Genomic DNA, 23045 nt, shown 5'->3' on the forward strand with positions numbered 1-23045 from the left:
TATATCCGAACAACCAGCGAAGCTGTTACTTCACAATAATTGGCCGATCAGGATGATGGGATGTCACCAGCTGTACTGAGTACAGAACTACAGTCAATCCCAGAGGTCCACATGTACCCAAAAATGGCAATGGAACCACAACAATTGTTAATGTATGAGAATAGTGGTGGGTAACTTGGGTAACTCACAATCATTCATGATTATGCATGCAAATTTGTCTTTTGTTCACTAGGAAAGGGCGATGTTTGTACCTTTTGTTCAGGTGGATGTTTGGGTTTGAAATGCAATCAGTTCCACGTGTCCTATCTTTCTGTAGTCAGATGACTTCTTCCATGAGGCACTCAGCTCTGTAGGCTGCCATTTTAGATCCGTTCAATAAAGATCTACAATGAGAAAACACTGAGATACATGGCTGTCTTTAAACACGAAACAGACAGCAGCCTCAGAGGGATAATAATCTGGTGAACGCTACCTGATGGATTTCCAGATGCGTTCCAAGGCCGCATCTCTACAAATGATGCCCAACATTTCAGGATACTCAGAGATGCCACTACAGATGATGTGACCCAATAAATAGTGTATCCATAGGCCCACAGCATACAAGACTGATTGGGAATGAAGTGCAACGCCCTTAAAATGCATGTGATCATTGCAGCAACTAGCAGCATAATGAAAATACAACATACATGAATAAAGTGAAATTAAACACATATTTACAAGTGTGTTTCCTATGTACAGTGATTAGACATCTGTGCCACCTTTATGTCCTTAAAATTTCTTAATCTTTTTCTATTACTACACCTAGGCAGCCCCGACATCCACAACTGAGGTGGAGACAGCCTGCTGCTATGCCCCGTTGCCTGAAATGACCTTGGCAGGCGTTCTGAGACCTAGAGGGCTCCCCTGCGGAGGGTCTCCTGGACACCCTTATCAGCCTCACCTACTGGAGGCGATGTGGTCATTGGCAGAGTGGAGATGGAGAAGTAGGGCACCTAGGATTGGATGTTATCCCAAAGGGTCCATAATCGGCAAGTGAGCATGCATTCCTATGAGATGCGTCCTCCTGTGCTAACCCTACTAAGTGTTACACACACACATACTCTACACATTGCAGGGCATGATGACTCACATTCAATCCACTTTTCCTATCTGATGCTGAGGTCTGCAACCCTAACTCCTGTCTGGCATTCCTCTGCACTTGCACACCTACAATGCTTGCTGCCCTTCTGAGTGCCGGGTTGCAGTGAAAACAAAGTGCCACTTACCCCTGTGGCGTGTAGCTGATCCAGTCGCATTGCCAAACTTCTACTCCAGAAGGGAAAATTCTGCCCAGAAGAACTAAGATATCAATTTATTGGTTTATATGTGCAAGGTATATTAGTGTCAATGATTTCCAGATTAATTTCCTAAGTCAGGTGACAAGTGAAAAATCTGCTTTCCCCTGAGTACTATCTAGCAAGTCAGTTATCTGGAGCTATTTTTTCTCTATTCTTTCATGGGATGTGGGCATCGCTGGCAAGGCCAACATTTGTTGCCCATCCCTAATTGTCCTGAGTGGCTTGCTAGGCCATTTCAAGGGCAATTAAGAATCAACCACGTTGTTGTGGATCTGAAGTCACATATAAAACAGACTGGGTAAGGGCTAAATGACATTAGTGAACTAGATGGGTTTTATGACAATCAATGAGTTTCATGGTCACCATTGCTTTATATTTCAGAGTTATTAGTTGAATTTTTAAATTCTACCAGCTGTCATCATGGGATTTGAACCTGTGGCCCCAGAGTATTAGTCCAGGCCTCTAGATTACTAGCCCAGTGACATTACCACTACACCACCATCTCCCCCTGAACTAACTGCAGAAAAATCTGAAAATTGGGTGTTAAACTTGATGAGATACTTCATTGAATAGTGTTTGTAAGAACACCGCAGTTGTAAAATTAGTTGGATTAGGTGCTAAAGAATGTAGTTAGAGCAAACATTTTGGCTGCCATTTCTTCCGAACAGTTATGCCAGCTTAATACTGGGGAACTTTTCTTAAATAACCGGATCATTTAGAACAAAATTGTGTATCCTTTTAATTGAGTGTTTGTTAATTTACTCATGGTTGGATTGTGCACAAGAGATGGCCAACGGCAATTACAATACATTTAACATTCAGAAGTCTTTTATGCTATGCAATGATATGTCATTTATTTGAACAGAAATGATGTCAAGACAATTTTTTTAACACTAGCAGTTCAACTGAAAGTTTTTACACAATACTGTATTTACATTGTGACTTTTTTAACTTCATTCCAACATTTTTTTTTAACAAAAAGGAAGCGTTTACACCTATCTGATAATGACAGTAAAAACACCATAGAGAACAGTCACCTGGGATAAGAAGAACTCAACTACAAACTTCAGACCCAAAACGTTGAAATGATGCCATGAATCTACTTACTACATTTATCCCACACAGAATTTGTGTAAAAAGTATGTAGAAAAAACACCTGATGATAACAGTCATTGACCAAGTATGAGAGGTACGGAGCAATATACAGGTAGATATGTGTCATTCGAGAGAATATCTCTCGCTGCTGAGACAGGGGCTGTCTTGCCCTTGCCTCATATGCACTATTTCCATCCCATCATGAATATGACCTCCAGAGTATTCCATGTTACATAAGGCAAGAGTGAAGGTGCATTCGATTCCAATTTGATTCTGGAACAAACTGTTTGTGGTACGATGGGGCTTCCTAAGTAAGGTATTTTGATGACCATTTGGTTTTAAGTCACTTCACCTGTTACTCAGAATTGGGTATAAATTCGGCAGTTGTGTATTTTTATACATTAAATAATACAGGTGTTTAAATTAGCAATGCATTCTATGACTCTACATTAAAGAGAAGGATGGAATTATCCCTAATCTCAAAAAAAGTTATTCAAAAAGAAACAAATTTACACTGAACTGCCATAGTATAAACAGCAATTACAAAATCTTTTGGCAAGATTAATAGGGCTTTCATAATGGATGAGAAATGGCAGCAATGTCACTTGCTAGTGACAGTATTTTAGTTTTGTGATGGAAAAATGATCCTAATGTAACTGTTGGTTTGGAGCAAAAACAGAAATGCCAACCTCGTATATGACACGAACCATTTATTCTCTTAAGAACATGTGATTTTCCGGTGCAGCACCATTATCAAACAAAAATCAACAAGCAGCACTTTACTTATAAAAAAAATGACATTTACTATAATACTTGTCAAGTTGAAGAGACAAAATTTCTTAAGGTTTTTATTTTCCCCGCATGTATTACTGTTATTATTGTCTGGCTTTACCAGATTTAAATGCCGAGCTGGTAAATGATACTTGTGTGTAGTAGTATTTGTACATCTGATTACAATCTTGCACTGACATCCATTTATCCAACTTTGTAGACTCCTTTGACCTGACGGAAACTGGGGGAGGAACCAGAATTAAAATTGCTGCTTGAATCATATGCTCCAGCTATCTTAATGTTGCTGTTATTGTTTGGATAATTGATCTGCTCAATTGATCAGGAGTGCAGCCTCATAAAATTTATTCAAAGTGCCACTTCAATAGGACCCTGATGGAATTTTAATAACCCACTGAGGAGGGCAGCTGATTAAACCTAATGGGAAAGAAGTGGAAGCCCTGTAAGGTAATTGTCAGAAATTTTCTTCGTTGAGCCAGGTGGAATATTAGGAAAGTTTGGGCTACTGCTGCTCTGGAGGTACACCTACCCCCAAAACTTGTTTAAATCCACCTGGAATTGCAAACCCCTCCACTCCAGTGTCTTACTCGGCTGCTGGCCTCTGAGTCATCTAAAGCTTAAGAATCAGAAACCGGCGATGCCTGTTTTTGAGTGTTGAGCTGGACTGCTGGGATGCAGATGAAACCAAGCCAGTAAAAGGGCTCCTGCAGCTTCCATGTTAGCATCCCATGTTTCCTGCTGGATTCCCACGAGGAGTTAAAATTTCCCCTTTGGAGTGTAAATCACACTAGTTCTAGAAATCAACAGTATATGCTGAAATAATACAAAAACATTAATGTTGGAAATAGAATCAAAAAATGCTTGAAGGATAATGAAAGTTGTTCAGCATCTGAAAAATCGATTCAAATTTTAGTTGTGTTGTTATTCAAGTCGGAATGGATGAGGCCATTTTATAGGGCTATAGACTAAAAGAGAACAAGAGTTTGAATATAGAAACACAAAGACTTAATGGCACAGAATGAGGCCATTCACCCCATCGAGTCCATGCTGGATGAAAAGGACCTATCCATTTTAATCCCACCTTCCAGCTCTTGGTCCATCATAGCCTTGTAGATTACAGCATCTGAAAAGTGTTTTTTAATTAAGTTGAAGGTTTCTACTTCTATTGCCTTTTCAAACATTGAGTTCCAGGTTGCACAAACCTCTTTTTTTCTACCCTGCGACTGGCAGGGTTCTTCAGGTGGTGGAGTTAATTCAGATAGAGTGTTAATTGGCTGAAGATTGGGCTTCCGCCCTTCAGTCGAAAGTAAGTCCCATTTCAGAGAGCTGCCAGCCAATCTAATTGGTCTGACTGGCTGAACAGCTCTATAGTCCCAGCAGTGCCACCGGGAGTGATGGCCACCGCTGAGACTACACGCAGTCCTGAGATTCAAAGTGCCGGAAGCCCAGGACCAGGTAATTACGGGGGGGGTCTTGCGGCAGAGACTGGAGGGGAGGTAGGCTGGTGAGGGGTGGGGACCGGCTGATGTTCTGAAGAAAGGCTGGGGGATGGGGGGTGGTGGAGATCGGGAAAGGGTGCCCATGAGAGAGGTGTACCACCCCCACCCCCCCCGCCCTTTCCCCTCCCCGGGGGCTGTGAAAGGTAACCTGCCAGACTTCCCCCCGGTCATTGATTTCCTCCTGCTGGCCTCAAAATTGCAGCTAGGGGAGAAGCAATCCCTAAGAGATCATTAATTGGCTACTTAAGGGCCTCAATTAGGCAAGGGGAGGTGGGCCATCCTAGGCCTCACCTGACCCCTGCAAAATTTCAGACTGGTTGGAGGTGGGCAGTTAGGTGGTGGGAAGTCCACCCGGGGAATTTTACAGGCCCCCTACCTCCAAACCTGTTGGCGGGGCCCAGTAAAATTCTGCCTGATGACTGAACTGTGGGATCTTTTTTTATTTGTTTAACATTGTTTCTATGTTTGGATACAGTAACCTGTATCTAGTTATCACTGCATGCTGACCATTAAGGAATTGGAATGTGAATCACACTTTTCTTGAGGCCACATGGTATACAATATTGGAATCAGACTATTTTTCCTATGTCCATTTGACGCAATTACAACAATTTGAATTTATATAGCACTTTTAACATAGTAAAATGGCACAAGGCAACAATCAGAACAGGTAACGTTGAGATCTGTATTCTGAGATGTTGCCCAGTAGGACTCATGAGGTCTTTGCACAACAATTAATCACTTTTAATCCCACAGGGTCAATGCTAGCTATTTGACTTTTTCAGTGAGGCATCTTTATCCACTTTTAAACAGACAGAAAAGGTCGTATTATACTTTTCATTTTATATTGGCATATTTACTTGCTGATGCTCTGAGGGTTAACGTCAAAGATCAGCTTTCACAAATCAGAACCCTTTTTATAAGTCAGTTGGTTACAAAGAATTTTCAACATCTTTATCAGCATCCATTGATTTTTGAATATAACTGCTGAGTTTTGATGACATCATCAAGGTATATGCTCAGAGGAGTTACTGAGTTTAACTACAAGGAAGCTGAACTAACATTAGCAGGGACACAAACTCTAGGATGATTCAACTTCATTTGTATGCATTAAATATCCTGAGTACTGCTGACTTCACCAACCTTATCTGTTATTGTTTTCTACTTTTTGCACTTGCTGGAAATACCCAATTATCCAAAGTTTTACCAATCATTCTGCTGACAATGGATTAAAATTCAATAAACCATCCTGACAATCTGGACTTTAAAATGCAACTTTTGACTGGTTGAGAGCCAATTTTAAATGATGTGGTCCAAACTCTAAAGTAGACAGTAGTTTGGCAGAGCTAAGTTGGTGAAGTACAAAAGAATGCACAGATTTGTGCAAAAAAAGTAAAATAGATATAAGAAGAAAAACAGGTAAAATAAAGATTTTAGTACAGCAATTATTACAGCTAAAGATACTCCAAATACTGCAGTACAAATATTGATATGATTTTGGTACCACAGGATGCTGAAATGAAACTTTGAAAATAACAAGCCCAAAGTGCAAAATACTCATGAGAACCTGGACTTTTAGTGCTAAATCAGCTCAGTGACATTGGTCTGCAATGCTACTCAGTCTGATAATGACTTTGATGCCCACCAGCAAAGATTTTTTTTTCTTTAAATGGGACTATTTCAAGAATTCGCAAGTCGTGCTTGCATACAGGAGTCATTCAAATAACCTACACATTTATTCCAATTTTAATATATATATATGTGTGTGTATATATATGCATAAATTGCCAAAGTAGATATCACTGTCACTTACTGCTTTAGCAAAACATTGCCATTCATTTTTGTTCCCTTTCCCTCTGGTGAGCATTGCCTCTATAGTAGCATATGGCTCCACAAGTGGCCATCATTCATATCTGTGCCTCAGCAGTGAGTGCTGATAGGCTTTTTGAATACACATCTAAGACTGATCCAAAATATAAAAACAAAAAAACTGCGGATGCTGGAAATCCAAAACAAAAACAGAATTACCTGGAAAAACTCAGCAGGTCTGGCAGCATCGGCGGAGAAGAAAAGAGTTGACGTTTCGAGTCCTCATGACCCTTCGACAGAACTTGAGTTCGAGTCCAAGAAAGAATTGAAATATAAGCTGGTTTAAGGTGTGTGTGTGTGGGGGGGTGGGGGGGGGGGGGTGCTGAGAGACAGAGAGAGAGAGAAAAGTGGAGGGGGGGTGTGGTTGTAGGGACAAACAAGCAGTGATAGAAGCAAAAATAAAAACAAAAACAAAAAAACTGCGGATGCTGGAAATCCAAAGTGATAGAAGCAGATGATCAAAAGATGTCAACAACAATAGAACAAAAGAACACATAGGTGTTAAAGTTGGTGATATTATCCTATCACTGCTTGTTTGTCCCTACAACCACACCCCCCCCTCCACTTCTCTCTCTCTATCCGCTACACCCCCCCCACACACACCTTAAACCAGCTTATATTTCAACTCTTTCTTGGACTCGAACTCAAGTTCTGTCGAAGGGTCATGAGGACTCGAAACGTCAACTCTTTTCTTCTCCGCCGATGCTGCCAAGCTTGATCCTATCCTGACCTGATCCATACAGATACATTAGATTTGCAGGACACTAATCAGCACTGGTGTTCCCGGTCTACTTTCCTTTCCTTAACCCAGAAGCAATGAAGTTACCTGTAGTTTCTTGGTCAGTGTCCCAGCTAAGATCAAGTGACTAGGACTGAAATTGCAAGCTTTTAAAAATGTTTTCATGGCGAGACTGCTTATTTAGGAAGATGGTGGAACTAAAATTGCAAATAATAAATGAAAAATACTGAAAAGGATGAAGAACCACTTTTCATGGGACAACTTCTCAAAACACTGAATATAACACTTTGGTCAGTTTATGAAATGCAAAAATCTTGTAGATGTATATTATCCATTGGAGTTCAAAGAAAACACAGTCTGTTAGCCTTTTAGACAGTAGAAATACAGATGGTTTAAAAAAAGCGACAACTTAATTCCAAATTTTTTGAATGGATGACTACACAATATATGTAAAATCAGGTATTTTCCACGAGTCCTGTAGAAGCTAGGTTTACTGTTTCCTAAGATAGAAATCTCATTGTTTTCTTCAGCAAAACTTCCAAAAATTAACTGCTGTTTTAGGGATGCTAAGTGCAAACAAATTGAAGATCTTCACAAGGACAATTCATGAACAAGAATTTGTGAGGGAGCTTGGGAAGCCTACAGTTTCCCGCTGCCTTCTCCATGGTAACACTTCAGCCAGTCAATTTGCCAACAAATCTGCATCTTTTTCTCCTGTTGTGATTATTTGAAATTTGGCTTTCTTGTGTTTGTCCTAATGAGTGCAAGATGAAAAGCTTAGGCAACATGTCTCTCTTTCAGCATTGAGAATTACGTTGGACTGTATACAGCAGTTATTATGTCTCCAAAATCTTACAATATTTACATATATGAAAAAACAGTATTAAATTATTTTGAGGGCAAGATATGATGGCCATAATTTTGTCTGTTCCAGAATCAATTTGAAATAAAAGAAGGTACCTTTAGATTATGAACAGAAATACCTAATTTGACTTCTATAACTAACTTGTCAACAATATATAACTAAATGAAATGAGGTTGTCTGGGTACTGTGTATTACAAGAACACTCGGGAATTAATAATGTTTCCCGTTAATCACCTGATAACAGTTTTGTTCGTAACAGGATTCAGAATAGCAACAAAAAAAAGTACATGTTATATAATCAATAAGCAAATATGCAAACTGTTTACTGCTAAATTATGGATACTAAGCTTAACTTTCCTGAAGCATAAAAAATGCTGTTTGAGCAGTGGTTTGAAATGCACGAGCTTGACCATATATTTTTATAGTTCACATTTCCTTTTTTTGGAAACTGGAAGTGTTGTCTAGCAATAGTGACTGCTAAACACACCTAGCTGCATCAGAAACAAAAGTTGTGTGTTCAAATAAAACTTATAATAAGGTAAAAACTGACACTTGCAAACATGTGTCCAAAGAGATATTTGCTTACTTTCAAGAAAACCAGGTTATTTTATGAATATGCAAATGAAAATTTAAATACAGTGCTTAGAATTTTCTAAATATGTTTGGAATTATATTTTAACTGCTGCAACAATTTATGGACTAAACAGTAATGGCAGTTACTTGGTACAACTTCTGTTAGTATCAGCTCTGTTTGAACAAACCAATGCAAATTAAGTTCCACATATTTATTTCCAAATTTGACCCTTAGGGAAGTGGCACTTTAAAAAAAATCAATCTAACTGGTTTCTAATGTTTTCCTCTCCCAGCTTTAACTACCTGGTGTTCTGCACCTCAACTACTTCAGACTTCATACTTGGGCAAGCTGTTGCTCTCAGTAGCAAGAAAAAGTTGCGTGTCCTGCATTTGAATGTACATTATCAATTCAGACCAACTTGGTGCCCTTACAATTGAGGGCAGTTGGAAGGATTTGTCTTTTTTTCACTCTATCCATTAAGTTAAGGACAGAGACGTGGGAAACAGAATGCTTTCCTACTTTTCGGTGATGGCACCAATTTCTCCTATAACTTTTTACCACTCTTTTCCCAGTTTCATAGGAACATTTTTTCTATATTAATAATAAAAAAAACACCTTGAATTTGTATACCGCTTTTCACGACCACAGGACGTCCCAAAATGCTTTACATCCAACGAAGTACTTTGGAAGTTTATTGTAAGATGGAACAATTTAATTTCCGCTACTTCCTTGCATTCAAAAATGAATTAGCTGAATTAGGGCTGATTAATGAGCCATCTGTTTTCACTGGATTTGATTAAATCAAATAGCAAAGACAAAAATGTCACCTGGTCCCTTGAGTGATCATCTAGTACAGTACAAACTGCAAATGTAACAAGAGGTGGGGACAGCTCTGTCTACAGAGGGTCTGTGCAATGAGTTTACTGTGCCATTGGATGAGAGTTAAGAAATCTGTACTCGGGATTGCTTACGTTGTGAATGCCCAATCGTACCTCAAATGACTGGGTAAGTGGCTAGCCTTATAGAGGTAAGGAGGGAGAATTTGAAAGGTAATTTGGGGTAAGAATCTTATGTGCACTTAGTAAGAAAGCAGCAGTGGCAGGGATTTTAGAAATGTGCAAATTTGAAAAGCATGTAACAAACAAATTAAAAGTTTATAATTCTTAAAAGTTTGTACATAAGAGTATTTTAGATTCAGTAGCTCATGCATTTATATCTGTCCACTTGGACAGTGTTTAACTTATACTCCAATCAGAAGTTTCTTTTGACGTAATGATAATTTTAAACCCAGGTTAAGAGTTAAAAATGGAAATATTGGTGAATACCAAGAGCCCAACTTACAAAAGTTGGTATTGGCTATTCTGCAAGCATGGTAATTGCTACAGCAAATATGTATTAGCTCGCACTGTTTGGTTAGGTAGGGAAGGTACATAGCCTAACAATATTTTTCTGAATATCTTCTCTTGTTTGTTCTTATAAACAAGTGTGCAATGCACCAGGTAGTAAAGCAAAGAACCCAATGACAGAATGCAAGTGGCAGTTTTGACCATCATTGTTCTACATCAGCAATAATAACAAATCTTCCCTGCTCAAAAGGCACCTTTCAAAGCAGTGCCAGAGATGTCTTATTTTAATTTACATCAAATACACATCAAATTATTCTTTTTTCTTACAAAGAAGATGATATTGCTCAAGTGTGAAAACCTAACTGTCTAAATTCTTAAAAGTGTCGGTCAGATTCTGCAGAAGGTAAAATGGGAATGTTGTAACCAGATTCTTTGTACGATCCAGATGGAGAGTTCCAGTATTCTAATGATTAAAACTGAGGATGCAGGAGTAGGTTACAGTATATAGATGTAGATGAAAAACCATCTCTAATGTGTACTGAGTTATGTCGAATATTCAGAAGTTTTCCTGAGTTGTTGTGTGACATGGGCCACCGAGCTTGCTGAAAGACTACTGGGCTATTTATTAGGTCCTTCAAGGTAAAATGGGTTGTTGTTTGACCTATTTCCATTTCAGAATGAAGGCCAAAATCCTAATAACAATAATTAATAATCATAATAAAATAACAGCATCACTGTCAAGTTCCCTGCACAAGCAAGGTATAGCACCATTGAGGATAAACCTCAGCTGTTCTGAGGAGTAATACCTAGACGGAGTATTGCTGCAGTTTAAGACTGTTGTAGTGTGCATCAAAGAGAAAAAACATCAATAGATGAATTTTGCCTGCATCCTGATTAAGTGAACCTCCTGCTTACTTTAATGGAAACAAAAAAAGGTGGAAGAATTAAACAGTCACTAGGTGCAATCTTTCCTAGGCTGTTCATCAGTTGTACATTTATCAGTCATTTCCTGGCAGAAATCTACGGTCACAGTTTGACTGCATTGTTCGAGTGAAGGCCCCCTTTCCGAGCATGTTTCTTGGTTGAGTAGCCCTTGCAGATTTCCTGAAGTGCACACTCCTGCATTGTGGCGAGGTGACCACTGGTCTTGATGATGAGCCCCGCCTTGCTCCGAGCAGCACTGCAGATCATCTTCAACGGACTGTGTCTTCAAGAACTTCTGTTCTAATCCAGCAAGTGGCAAGGCGGTGCTGCCTGTAGCTGCAGGTTCATCCATCGGCCTAAAGACTGGACAAAACTTGTGCAATGACTGTATCTGCTCTGGGTTTAACTGGACATCCCCACACACTTCTTGGCAAAGGCATGAGAAATTATCCCACAGTTCTCCCATACAAGCATTCAGCTGGTTCCTTTCTGTCAGTAACTTCTCTTTTTCACACAGCTGGGAGAAACAAAGAAAAATGATAAGTTATGTAATGTAGGTTCTTAACAGTACTTGTGCTCTTTAAAGTGGTACTTACTATTGCTGCACAGTGTTTAATAATGTATCACAAAACGTAACTTCAAATTATTGTTTACAGGTTAAGAGCTAAAGTAAACACGCTGGCTTGGTATCTTTCAAGACAATAACATATTGAGGGAATGATAACCCAAGGTTCGTATTACTTATGATAATTCATGCAAATGAAGTCAGTGAGGGGTGGTTAATCTTTTTCTGGCAAGCTTTTCCTCCTCCTCAGCAAGTGGCATCTTTTGATATCTCCATTGCATTGCTTCAAGAATTCGTGTTCATGCAGCACGGGGAAAAAGAGAGAGATTCATGGAATAATTTTGGGAATGGCGCTGTACCAGCCCCCTTTGTGCTCCAAAACCAGAAAATCCTTTGATAATTCTTTGGCTGAAAGCATCATCTGACATAGCAGTGAGCTGCACAGGTCAGTAAGGCCTGAGGTTTGCTTCATAGTTTGTGGCGAGTTAATTTTCCTCAGTAGGACATCAACTTGGAGTTGCCTTTGGAGTTGGTGACTCTGAGCTAAAGAAACCTGATAAAAAACAGTCATGGTTCCTTCGATTGCTGTCCAGTGACTCTTGATGAAAGTAAAAGTCTGTGGGCATTAGGCCTGGACAGGATGGCTTAAACTGGGCAGGATTGCTTAACTGCATTGTTGAAGTGCCTATTAGTGCTTACTTTCTAGGTTTACACATGAAGAATAGTCATATGGCTGAGAACTACAAAGTGCCAGTGGAAATATACCTCAGCAGTAACAAGCAACTTGAAGAGAGGAAACTAAGGGAATAAAGTAATGTAATATGCAGTAAACTGGTATATGTCCTGTTATAAGCAGTAGGCTGGTTTCGGAGTTCAAGGATCCTGGATAGTTGAATTTTGTAAAAATTTTCCTCAGTGTTGCTTAGCTGCAACCGTGAGAGTAGAATTGAACAGCTTAATAATAAAAGGATATATTGAATAGAAAACTTAGAATCCAAGGATACAACAGGATGCTAGGAAGAAGAAAATAGCTTGTAAACTCAACAAAGTGCCTGAAGCACTCAGGTGGACTGGATATGTCTTACACTGCAGTTGCCAAACCCTTGAGTGATGTTTGCATATTTTAATGATATTCTTACAGTATCGTTACAATCCTTATTTTGACTGCCTTCACATTTTCAGGTTGTTCACAACTGTGATCGATCTAGGTCAGGAAATTGTCCATTTCTGGCTTCAATGCCTCTCTGTAATAAGTGCCAGGATGAGCGACTGCATCTAATTATGTTTCTCAGTGAAACTCATTCGGTGGGATAATGTGTTTGTAAAAACAAAAAACTGCGGATGCTGGAAATCCAAAACAAAAACAGAATTACCTGGAAAAACTCAGCAGGTCTGGCAGCATCGGCGGAGAAGAAAAGAGTTGACGTTTCGAGTCCTCATGACCCTTCAGCAGAACTGAGTAATATTAGGAGAGGGGTAAAATATAAGCTGGTTTAAGGTGTGTGTGTGGGGGGTGGGGGGAGAGAAGAGATAAGTGGGGGGGGGGTGGGTGTTGTAGGGGCAAGTAAGCAGTGATAGGAGCAGCTAATCAAAAGATGTCACAGACAAAAGAACAAAGAGGTGTTGAAGGTGGTGATATTATCTAAACGAATGTGCTAATTAAGAATGGATGGCAGGACACCCAAGGTACAGCTCTAGTAGGGGTGGGGTGGAAAGACTAACAGGGCATAAAAGGTATAAATTTAAAAATAATGGAAATAGGTGGGAAAAGAAAAATCTATAAAATTATTGGAAAAAAACAGAAGGGGGAAGAAACGGAAGGGGGTGGGGATGGAGGAGAGAGTTCAAGATCTAAAGTTGTTGAACTCAATATTCAGTCCGGAAGGCTGTAAAGTGCCTAGTCGGAAGATGAGGTGCTGTTCCTCCAGTTTGGGTTGGGCTTCACTGGAACAATGCAGCAAGCCAAGGACAGACATGTGGGCAAGAGAGCAGGGTGGAGTGTTAAAATGGCAAGCGACAGGGAGGTTTGGGTCTTTCTTGCGGACAGACCGCAGGTGTTCTGCAAAGTGGTCGCCCAGTTTACGTTTGGTCTCTCCAATGTAGAGCAGACTGCATTGGGAGCAACAAATGCAGTAGACTAAGTTAGGGGAAATGCAAGTGAAATGCTGTTTCACTTGAAAGGAGTGTTTGGGCCCTTGGATGGTGAGGAGAGAGGAAGTGAAGGGGCAGGTGTTGCATCTTTTGCGTGGGCATGGGGAGGTGCCATAGATGGGGGTTGAGGAGTAGGGGGTGATGGAGGAGTGGACCAGGGTGTCCCGGAGGGAACAATCCCTACGGAATGCTGCCGGGGTGGGGGGGGGGGGGGGGGGGGGGGGGGGGGGGGTGGTGAAGGGAAGATGTGTTTGGTGGTGGCATCATGCTGGAGTAGGCGGAAATGGTGGAGGATGATCCTTTGAATGCGGAGGCTGGTGGGGTAATAAGTGAGGACAAGGGGGACCCTATCATGTTTCTGGGAGGGAGGAGAGGTCACTTGCATTTCCCCTAACTTAGTCTACTGCATTCATTGCTCCCAATGCGTTCTCCTCTACATTATATTTCACCCCTCTCCTAATATTACTCAGTTCTGCTGAAGGGTCATGAGGACTTGAAATATCAACTCTTTTCTTCTCCGCTGATGCTGCCAGACCTGCTGAGTTTTTCCAGGTAATTCTGTTTTTGTAATGTGTTTGTAACATTAGTTCACGCTGAGTTGTAGGCCTACATCTGGATAGCTTCAGAGGTGGTCATTAAGTACATTTTAACGTAGTATTTGTTTGCAGATTTAGAGTTATACCTAATTACTACACTGAATACTATTCATAATAATATATAACTATTAACATCATCAATTTATTCAAAACAGCAATGTATTATCTAAGTATACTGGTTAATATGAAATTGGATTGCTTTTCAATCTGCCATTCAACTGATTGAGGTGGTTGATTTAATGTAATTGAACTGAACACAAACTATGGAGTCAGTTTTAACCCTACCTGCTTAGCAGAAAGGGAGATACAGTTAAAAATGAGCAGGTTATTTACCTGCTCAGACCCCGGCCAGCATTTTAACCTGGCCTGAGCAGGGAAAAAGTTGCAGTTTTCCCGCTCGGCAGAAGCAGACTTGAAGACAAGTAGATGTAAAACTTTTCATTGTGGGGTCAGGAGGAGCAGGAGTTTTCTCCTGGGCCCTCAAAAGAAAATCACATCCTCCTGCCCAAGGCTTCCTTTCCACTTTCCCCACCTTCGAAACACTCCCAAAAGCTAAACCCAGCTACTTTCCTTAAAGCTGGCAAAGAGCCAAAGGGCTACCCACTCTTCACCTTCCAACAGCCCCTCCGCATCCTCTTCATGTCTGCTGCAGACAGACAGTGGACTGGAGGCATTAAGTGAATCCTGACAGTTATAAATTAAGGTAGCCTCCTTGCTGTCACCACTGAGGTAGAAACCACTCCTAGTTAGCATCTACTCCCTTGTATAATGCTGCAATAAAACTTGGTGCAAATGTAATTTTAAATTATATGCAAATATATGGCTGAATAGAAACTAAGCTTGTTGGTGTTAAATGGAACACTGAGTTGCTGTAAGAGCTAAGTGGATGAAGGTCACTCGTATCCATTTTTATTTGAAAAAAATGAGGTGTGTACATTCACCTCTGCTTCTAGCAGGTCACGTACTGGACAGCACGTTAAGGGGAGGAGAGGGAGACTTTAAATTCTCTAGTTTTTGCATTGCTCTAACCATAACTTAGCTACAGTTATTTGTTAATTATAATTTTAAGTGATCTAAGCCATTGCTTTGCTAACTGCTATATTCTGCGCCTATTCCTATGATTGCATGATGCAAACATCTCACTAGACTAGTGCTGCTGATGTCAGAGAGATGAAAATAGCAATCTCCGCAATGCAATTTGCTGGCCCCAATCCATCAGTGCTGGTATTTGTCGTACACCTTCATGCTGATATCCTTGCTTGGATTAATGTACTAAGAAAAGTATGTTGTCAGAAACTAAAACCCACAACAGTATGAAAGGCAATGGAAAGCCAAAACTAGAGGCTTCAACCATATAAGCAGGTTAAACGTTTTAACATTTTGCTTAACATACATGTGTTGTAAGGCACTGCTTGGGAGTAGTCTGGTTGTGATGGTTTGCTGCTAACGTGTTTAACTTGCCTTTACCTTTAAGACCTTTCAATGACTTCTGTGCACCTCTGGACATTAGTTAGCTAATGATGCTGCTGCTGTGAGGAGTCTCTTTAGTGTGGCAGTTGTTTGTGCATTGACAACTCCTTGTCTTATCAAAGTTGGAAGAAACCAGCAGGTTTGCAATGGTTGGTTTACTTTTGCTCTTTATGCCTCTTTTTAAAGATTACAAGATTTGCTATTTCCTAATGAACATTACACCTGAGCCAAACATGGGCAAATGAGATGCAAACGTCGTGCGTGTGAGATGGTCTCCAGTATAAGACTTTGAGATATGGCAGATATGCGAAAGGTCCTTATATATTGCTAACAAACCTATTCCATAATTTATAGCCTAGGCATGATCTCAAGCAAGGTTTAATCTACCACTGAAATCCTCTTTGAGTAACTGATACATTCAGTAGCCCACTTTGGTTCATAAGGAGGAAAGACTTGTATCAGTATTGAAACCATGGGAAATAGCTAACAGTCCATTAATGTAAAAGTGCATCTACCAACTTATGATGATCAACTTTTCTGGAAGAACTGGAGCATTATGCAATATAAAATATAATAATTTATTAATATAAATTTTTGCCTTTCTTAAGGTTTAATTGTTAAAAAGATTGTCTTGAGGTTAAGTGGAGATCTGTTCTTCTTGAGGACATCCTTACATTAATTAAAAATCAGTTCTTTAGCCGTAGATTGGTAGCTAGATGCAAATCCCTGGTTCCTTCCAAACATCAGAAAAATCAGTTTTTCTTTAGCAAAGAGAGATTGTTTTACTTTCATAACCGGGTGTAAGGCTGGCAGAAAACGGGCGCTCACAAAAATTGATTACAAACAGATGGAAGGTTTGCAGTCTACTCACCAACTTTTGAATTTCACACTCCAAGTTCTGAATACAATCCAGTTTTCTCTTCCTACAACGTTGGGCTGCAATCCGATTCTTGCTGCGTCGGCGGACATCATGAATGAACTCTAGCTGCTCCGAGGTTAACTTGTGCATCTTGACCATCATTTGGAAATCATTCCTTGGAAGATCTGTGATTTGATCGATTGGAAAGGGAAGTTTGACCTACAGGACAGGACAAAACGAATTGGTTAGTTGATACAGAGGGACAGGAGAATTCTAACTATATTATTAGCAGGGCCGCAATTCAACAATGTATTTAATTGGAAAGAAAAATACATGTGCAATGATCAACGTAACAGGACACAAAGGAACATCTTCTATAAATGTGGGTTCTATCTGTACAGAAAGTCTAAAAGCTTTGTGAAAGTAACATAAAACACAATGCCAGTCACAATTATTGCAAGTTACATAAACTAGAAATGTATTTTACAGCAAATTACAATAACAATATTTGCTGAATACTTGGCATTTAACAGAGATGACAGATCTCTAGAATGATCTGCAGAGTGTTTGTACCCAAAAGCTAAACATTTTGCAACACAGTTTTCAACCTGCAGGTGGCACTAACAGAATGAGTCATCATATATCCTGCACTAGAATAACAACAATAGGCAGTGAAAGCACTTTCATCTTTTCAGCACAGCTGTGTCAGCAATGCACAACAAAACACTTTCACTGATATTCAGCAGCAACTGGAAAATGTAGTCCATAATGGAGAAAGTTATTTGGGAAAACTCTACAATAAAGCTGCATTTCATTGAAAATGTGCATCTATCATGTAAACACACCGTCAATACTAAGGCGATAGTGCAGCAGAATATGCACATTGAAAAATTATGCACAATTAGCTCAAATTCATTACAGCTAAAGATTTAATATTTAAAAGTTCATCTATGGGATGTGGGCATCGCTGACTAGGCTGGCATTCATTGCCCATCCCTAATTGCCCTTGAGAAGGTGGTGATGAGCTGCCTTCTTGAACCGCTGCAGTCCATGTGGTCTAGGTACACCCACAGTGCTGTTAGGAAGGGAATTCCAGGATTTAGACCCAGCAAAGTCAAGGAATGGCGATATATTTCCAAATCAGGATGGTGTGTGGCTTGGATGGAAATTCCCAGGTGATGGTGTTCCCATGTGTCTGCTGCACTTGTCCTTCTAGATGTCAGTGGTCGTGGGTTTGGAAGGTGATGTCTAAGGAGCTTTGGTGAGTTTCTGCAGTGCATCTTGTAGATGGTACACACTGCTATCAATGTATATCGTTGGTGGAGGGAGCGAATGTTTGTGGATGGAGTGCTAATCAAGTGGGCTGCTTTGTCCTGGATGGTGTCAAACTTCTTGAGTGTTGTTGGAGCTGTACTCATCCAGGAAAGTGGAAAGTATTCCATCACACTCCTGACTTGTGCCTTGTAGACAGTGAACAGGCTTTGGGGAGTCAGGAGCTGAGTTATTTGCTGCAAGATTCTGAGCCTCTGGCCTGCTCTTGTAGCCACAGTATTTATATGGCTAGTCCAGTTCAGTTTCTGGTCAATGTTAACCCCCAGGATGTTGATAGTGGGGGATTCAGCGATGGTAATGCCACTGAATTTCAAGGGGCGATGGTTAGATTCTCTCTTGTTGGAGATGGTCATTGCCTGGCACTTGTGAACGTTATTTGCCACTTGTCAGCCCAAGCCTGGATATTGTCCAGATCTTGCTGCATTTGAACTCTTCAGTATCTGAGGAGTCACAAATGTTGGTGAACACTGTAAAATCATCAGCGAACATCCCCACTTCTGACCTTATGCTGGAAGGAAAGTCATTAATAAAGTTTACTTTTTTCTTACTTTAATTTTGTCTTTTGTTTTCTCTTTTAATCCAATCTTTATGGCCCACATAAATTCTGGGCTATTATAATGGCATCTTGTCATTTAACTCTTTCGAGTACAAACACGTTTCCATCTGTTCCTATTCAGATGAAGTTACATTGTTTCATAGTTTGCCATTGTGAGATTTGAACTCTTGATCTTGGGGTTACAAGCCCAGTAACTCTTTCGAGTATAAACCCGTTTCCATCTGTTTCCAGATGAAGTTACATTGTTTCATAGTTTGCCATTGTGAGATTTGAACTCTTGATAATCTTTTAAATCTTTTAAATTTGAACTCTTGATACTCTTTTGAGTAAACCTGTTTCCATCTGTTTCAGATGAAGTTACATTGTTTCATAGTTTGCCATTGTGAGATTTGAACTCTTGATCTTGGGGTTACAAACCCAGTACCATAACCACTTGGCTATTTAGGCCAAGCTATATGGAACGCTTCACGAATTTGCATGTCATCCTTACGCAGGGGCCATGCTAATCTTCTCTGTATTGTTCCAATTTTAATATATGTACTGCCGAAGCGAGCACTAAATGAGTGAAATCTATCAATGTATCGTGAGATTTGAACTCTTGATCTTGGGGTTACAAGCCCAGTACCATAACCACTTGGCTATTTAGGCCAAGCAATCTTGTCATTTAACTTAAAGCAATTGTTTCAACAGCTTAAGTTGCTGCACCTACATTTACAAGATAAATGAGCAGTTTACTCTGACGAGCTAGTGAATCTTGTTTTAGAAATAACATTTTCTTAATTGGTACTTCTTTAATAAACATACAATAAATCCTTGTTGCAAAAAATAGACACTCTCCACACTGGCCCCAGCCCTGGCCTGCCCCACCGCTTGCATCTCCCAAAGGTCAGGTGATATCTAGAACTCATATTGGTTCTGTGCCCCATTTTTAGTTCACTAGTCAGCATGTTCATGACTATTTTTGCCCAATTATTAATATTTTAAACGGGTTAACAGTTGTAAGAAAATAGCGCAGACAGGAATTTATCAAGGGCTGTTAAAAATTTAGCCAAAAATAGTAGGAAGGGCATGCTGAGAATTGTGGATGAAAGTAGCAAATCCAGTGACTTACCAAGGCAAGTGGTTATTTGTACCTGGGCTGCAATTATCAATAAATCTAACAAATGAATCACGAGTTTCATGGTAGGATGAATCCAGGAGTGCAGCAAGTAAGGTATCTGCTAGATTAATGCTCCTATACTGGCCCAGTTATTATCTGCCTATTCAAAAATGGGACATTCATAAACACTATACAATATAGAGCATACCTCAATTACATGGTCAGTACACCGTATCTCCTGGCCTATACAACATTTATGTTGCATCATCAATGTGCAAATCAACTCCTCATTGCAGTAGCAATCCTCAGTCAATCAATACACAATATTTGGTACTCAGCGACTTGGCCTTGATTTTTAGTGTACTTATAGAGTGATAACTGTAGTTCCTCTGTCTTGATAATTGCTGAAACAATAGCAGAAATGACCAAAAATCATAAGTCCCGCTCCCGAACAGGGCACTTGCCATTTTCATGAGAGCAGGATTGAGGGACAGGGCACATTTGCACATATGTTGTTTACAGAGGCAAATGGCCATTTAAATCATCAGCTGTCTCCAATGAAGTGGTATTTTGGTAGGTCTGGAGCGTGAAACCTGAAGTGTGCAGATTAGACCAGTTAAGAGCAGGTCTGAGCTGTGTGGATTTGTTTGGATAGCCAGGCCCTTTGGAGAGGTAAGGTACTCCTTTGAATCTGGTCCAAGGACACTTTTGGGGGAACTAGGGTGCCCTTTGGCGGAGGTCAGGTGCCCTTTGGAGTTGCTTAAAGTAGGCATAAAAGTGCATAAACTCATTAACTGCCAAGCTAATTGGAACTGTCAACAGACCTGCCAAAATCAACTGTCAAAATTGTCAGAAGCACCTGTCAAAGGGACCTGTTAAAGGGATCTGTCCAGCTGTCACGGCATTTAAAAGTCCTGCCCTTTAAGTCTTTGAAAAAAAATGTCTGGAGTGTTATAAAAAAATGATTGCTTGCAATTTCACTCTGTTCACTTAAACATGAGGGATTCCATTGCTGGATTACTGCTTCATGACTGATTTCACAACCATCCGTGATCATGGTAGGGTGCCTGCCACTTCAGAGTTTGACTGACAGCTACGAGTGCTTATAGACTCTTTGATCTGGGATGAATTTCAATGCTCATTGTTTTAAAGGATTGTGCACTTGAATGAAATGCTTGTTCTTGTAAGACTTAATTTAGTTAAATAATATAAATGTAGCAAATAGATTTTTATGAATGAGAGTGTTTTCTTCAATATAGTGAAGTTTGCAATACACATTTAGAACTTAATTTCATAGGACTTTATTTTATCTCATCTCTGCATTGGTCCTAATGTCTGCCCATGGTGGATAGCAGATGAGTTGGCATGTAGGTGTAAGCATGTAGGGAGATGGGCATGGTCGGCATGAGTTGGCACAAAGTTGGCATAAATGGCCATGGAGGGTGGGTGGAGGGGCATAGGTTGGCATGAGGGTGGGAGTTATGGGTGAGCGGGGGTAGAGGTTATCAGAGAGACTACAAAGGGCCATGGGGGAGGTGGGTGGAGGGGCATTGGTTAGCACGGAGGCTATAAATGGCCAAGGGGTATGTGGAGGGACATAGGTTAGCATAGCGGCTACAAAGTGTTATGGGGATGGGTGGGCGGATGGATGGCCATAGTTTCACATTGAGGGTATGAGGGGTTATCAGGATGGGGGCATAGGTTGACATGGAGGATATGATGGGTTAGTCGGAATGGCTAGTGGCATGGGATGGCATGAATGAGGCATGGGGTTGGTGACGGTGGTGCAGGGTGAGGGTTGGAGGGATGTTTCATGTTTTAATCTTTACTTTCAAACTTTGGGCACAGTGCTGGAGCCCCAGAGCAAGCCTTCTGCCTGTGCGATATGAGGATGGCAGCCACTGACAATTGGGAGACAGTCGTTGATGGCTGTGACCTCTGGAAGCTGACTGTATGGAAGGGCATTGGAAGAAGTGAGCTGAAACGGAAAGCTCAGCTGGCTGAGAATAGGGCCCAGAGAAAATAGAGGGAAGCAAATTGTGCACTTTTTCAGTCCACTGTCTTCCTGTGCAGCAAATGCAGCAGAGACTGCCAGGACAGAGTGGGGGCTCCTGAGCCACACCAGGTAATTCTTAACACAGAATAAATCACCATGGCACAAACCACCATGGCACAAGAATTCTTCTAGCAACTTTAATATAATAAAATTTTCCAATGCACATCACAGGAGCGTTATAAAGCAATATTTGACATTGCACCACATAAGGCAATATTCGGACAGATGACCAAAAGCTTAGTCAAAGAGGTAGGTTTTAAAGAATGTCTTAAAGGAAGAAACGGAGGTAGAGATTTGGAGAGGTTCAGGCATGGACTTTCAGCGTTTAGGGCCTTGGCAGTTGGAGTGATTGAAATCAGGGATGTTCAAAAGACCAAAATTAGATGAGTGTACATAACTTGGAGGGTTATGGGGCTAGAGATTAAAGGGAGAGGGAGGAGTGAGGCCATGGAGGGATTTGAAAACAAGGATGAAAATTTTATAATTAAGGAGTTGCTTGTCCTGGAGCTAATGTAGGTCAGCAAGCACAGGGATGACAGGTGAATGGGACTTGATGCGAGTTAAGTTACAGGCAGCAGAATTTTGGATGACCTCAAGTTTATGAAATTTAGTAAGTAGGAGGTCAGCCAGGAGTGTGTTGGAATAGTCAAGTTTAGAGGTAACAATGCAATAAAGTGTGATAAGTAAGGGGAGTGATCAGGAAGATCTTGCAGGAGTTGATAGATTCAATATCATTAGCATCATAGAGAGCTGGTGGAATAATTCCAATCAATGTGGTATATATCTGGAAGGCTACAACTTGTTTAGAAAAGATTGCATCAGGAGGAAAGGAGCAGATGGGGCAATACATACTATCTCCAGTATTGAGGCACAAGTGAAAGAGATATAAAAAAGGAAAAGGCAGGCACAGAATCACTTTGGGTAGAATTAATAGGTGTTAACAGAGGAAAACTATTTCTAAGGGACGCTATAAACGCCGTAGAAAAGGGGGGAAGCTTTGATCTGGAACTTTAGGATGAGAAACGGAAGGGGACAACGAAAGTAATTTGAAATTTTAACTTGCTAGAAATTGAGAAATATTAGTGAGAAAAAGAAAGATTTTCTAGAGTTAATGGAAAATTGTTAAATGATTCAGTTTGTCAAAGAATCAACAATGGAAGAAAACATCCAGGATTCGATTATGAGCAATAGGGATGATCAAATTTCCAACATTAAGTATCAGACTTTAATGTACTTTTACGTAACAGTGATCATAATGCGTTCACATTTTATATTTAAAATTGGAGAAGTTGCTAAAATCCAAACTAAAGTGTCAAATTCCTTT

General features: G+C 40.3%; 1 protein-coding gene and 1 non-coding gene across 4 annotated transcripts in view; both read right to left on the bottom strand.

Annotated features, from left to right (window-relative positions):
• Nucleotides 1-10351: 10351 nt before the first annotated feature.
• Nucleotides 10352-23045, bottom strand: part of bach2b (BTB and CNC homology 1, basic leucine zipper transcription factor 2b) — a 317454-nt gene continuing 304760 nt past the window's right edge. For all 3 annotated transcript variants that reach the window (XM_041187260.1, XM_041187259.1, XM_041187261.1), the window contains 2 exons: nucleotides 16691-16897; nucleotides 10352-11554 (listed from right to left, as the gene is read on the bottom strand). In XM_041187260.1, the coding sequence (XP_041043194.1) occupies nucleotides 11069-11554; nucleotides 16691-16897 (693 nt within the window). In that variant the 3' untranslated portion in view covers nucleotides 10352-11068. The remainder of the gene's footprint in view (nucleotides 11555-16690; nucleotides 16898-23045) is intronic.
• LOC121278521 lies at nucleotides 19016-19122 on the bottom strand. The gene has a single exon (XR_005943185.1). It is a non-coding gene; the product is annotated as a U6 spliceosomal RNA (small nuclear RNA).

This window comes from Carcharodon carcharias, chromosome 5 (genome assembly GCF_017639515.1).
Source record: "Carcharodon carcharias isolate sCarCar2 chromosome 5, sCarCar2.pri, whole genome shotgun sequence".
Taxonomy (NCBI): Eukaryota; Metazoa; Chordata; class Chondrichthyes; order Lamniformes; family Lamnidae; genus Carcharodon; species Carcharodon carcharias.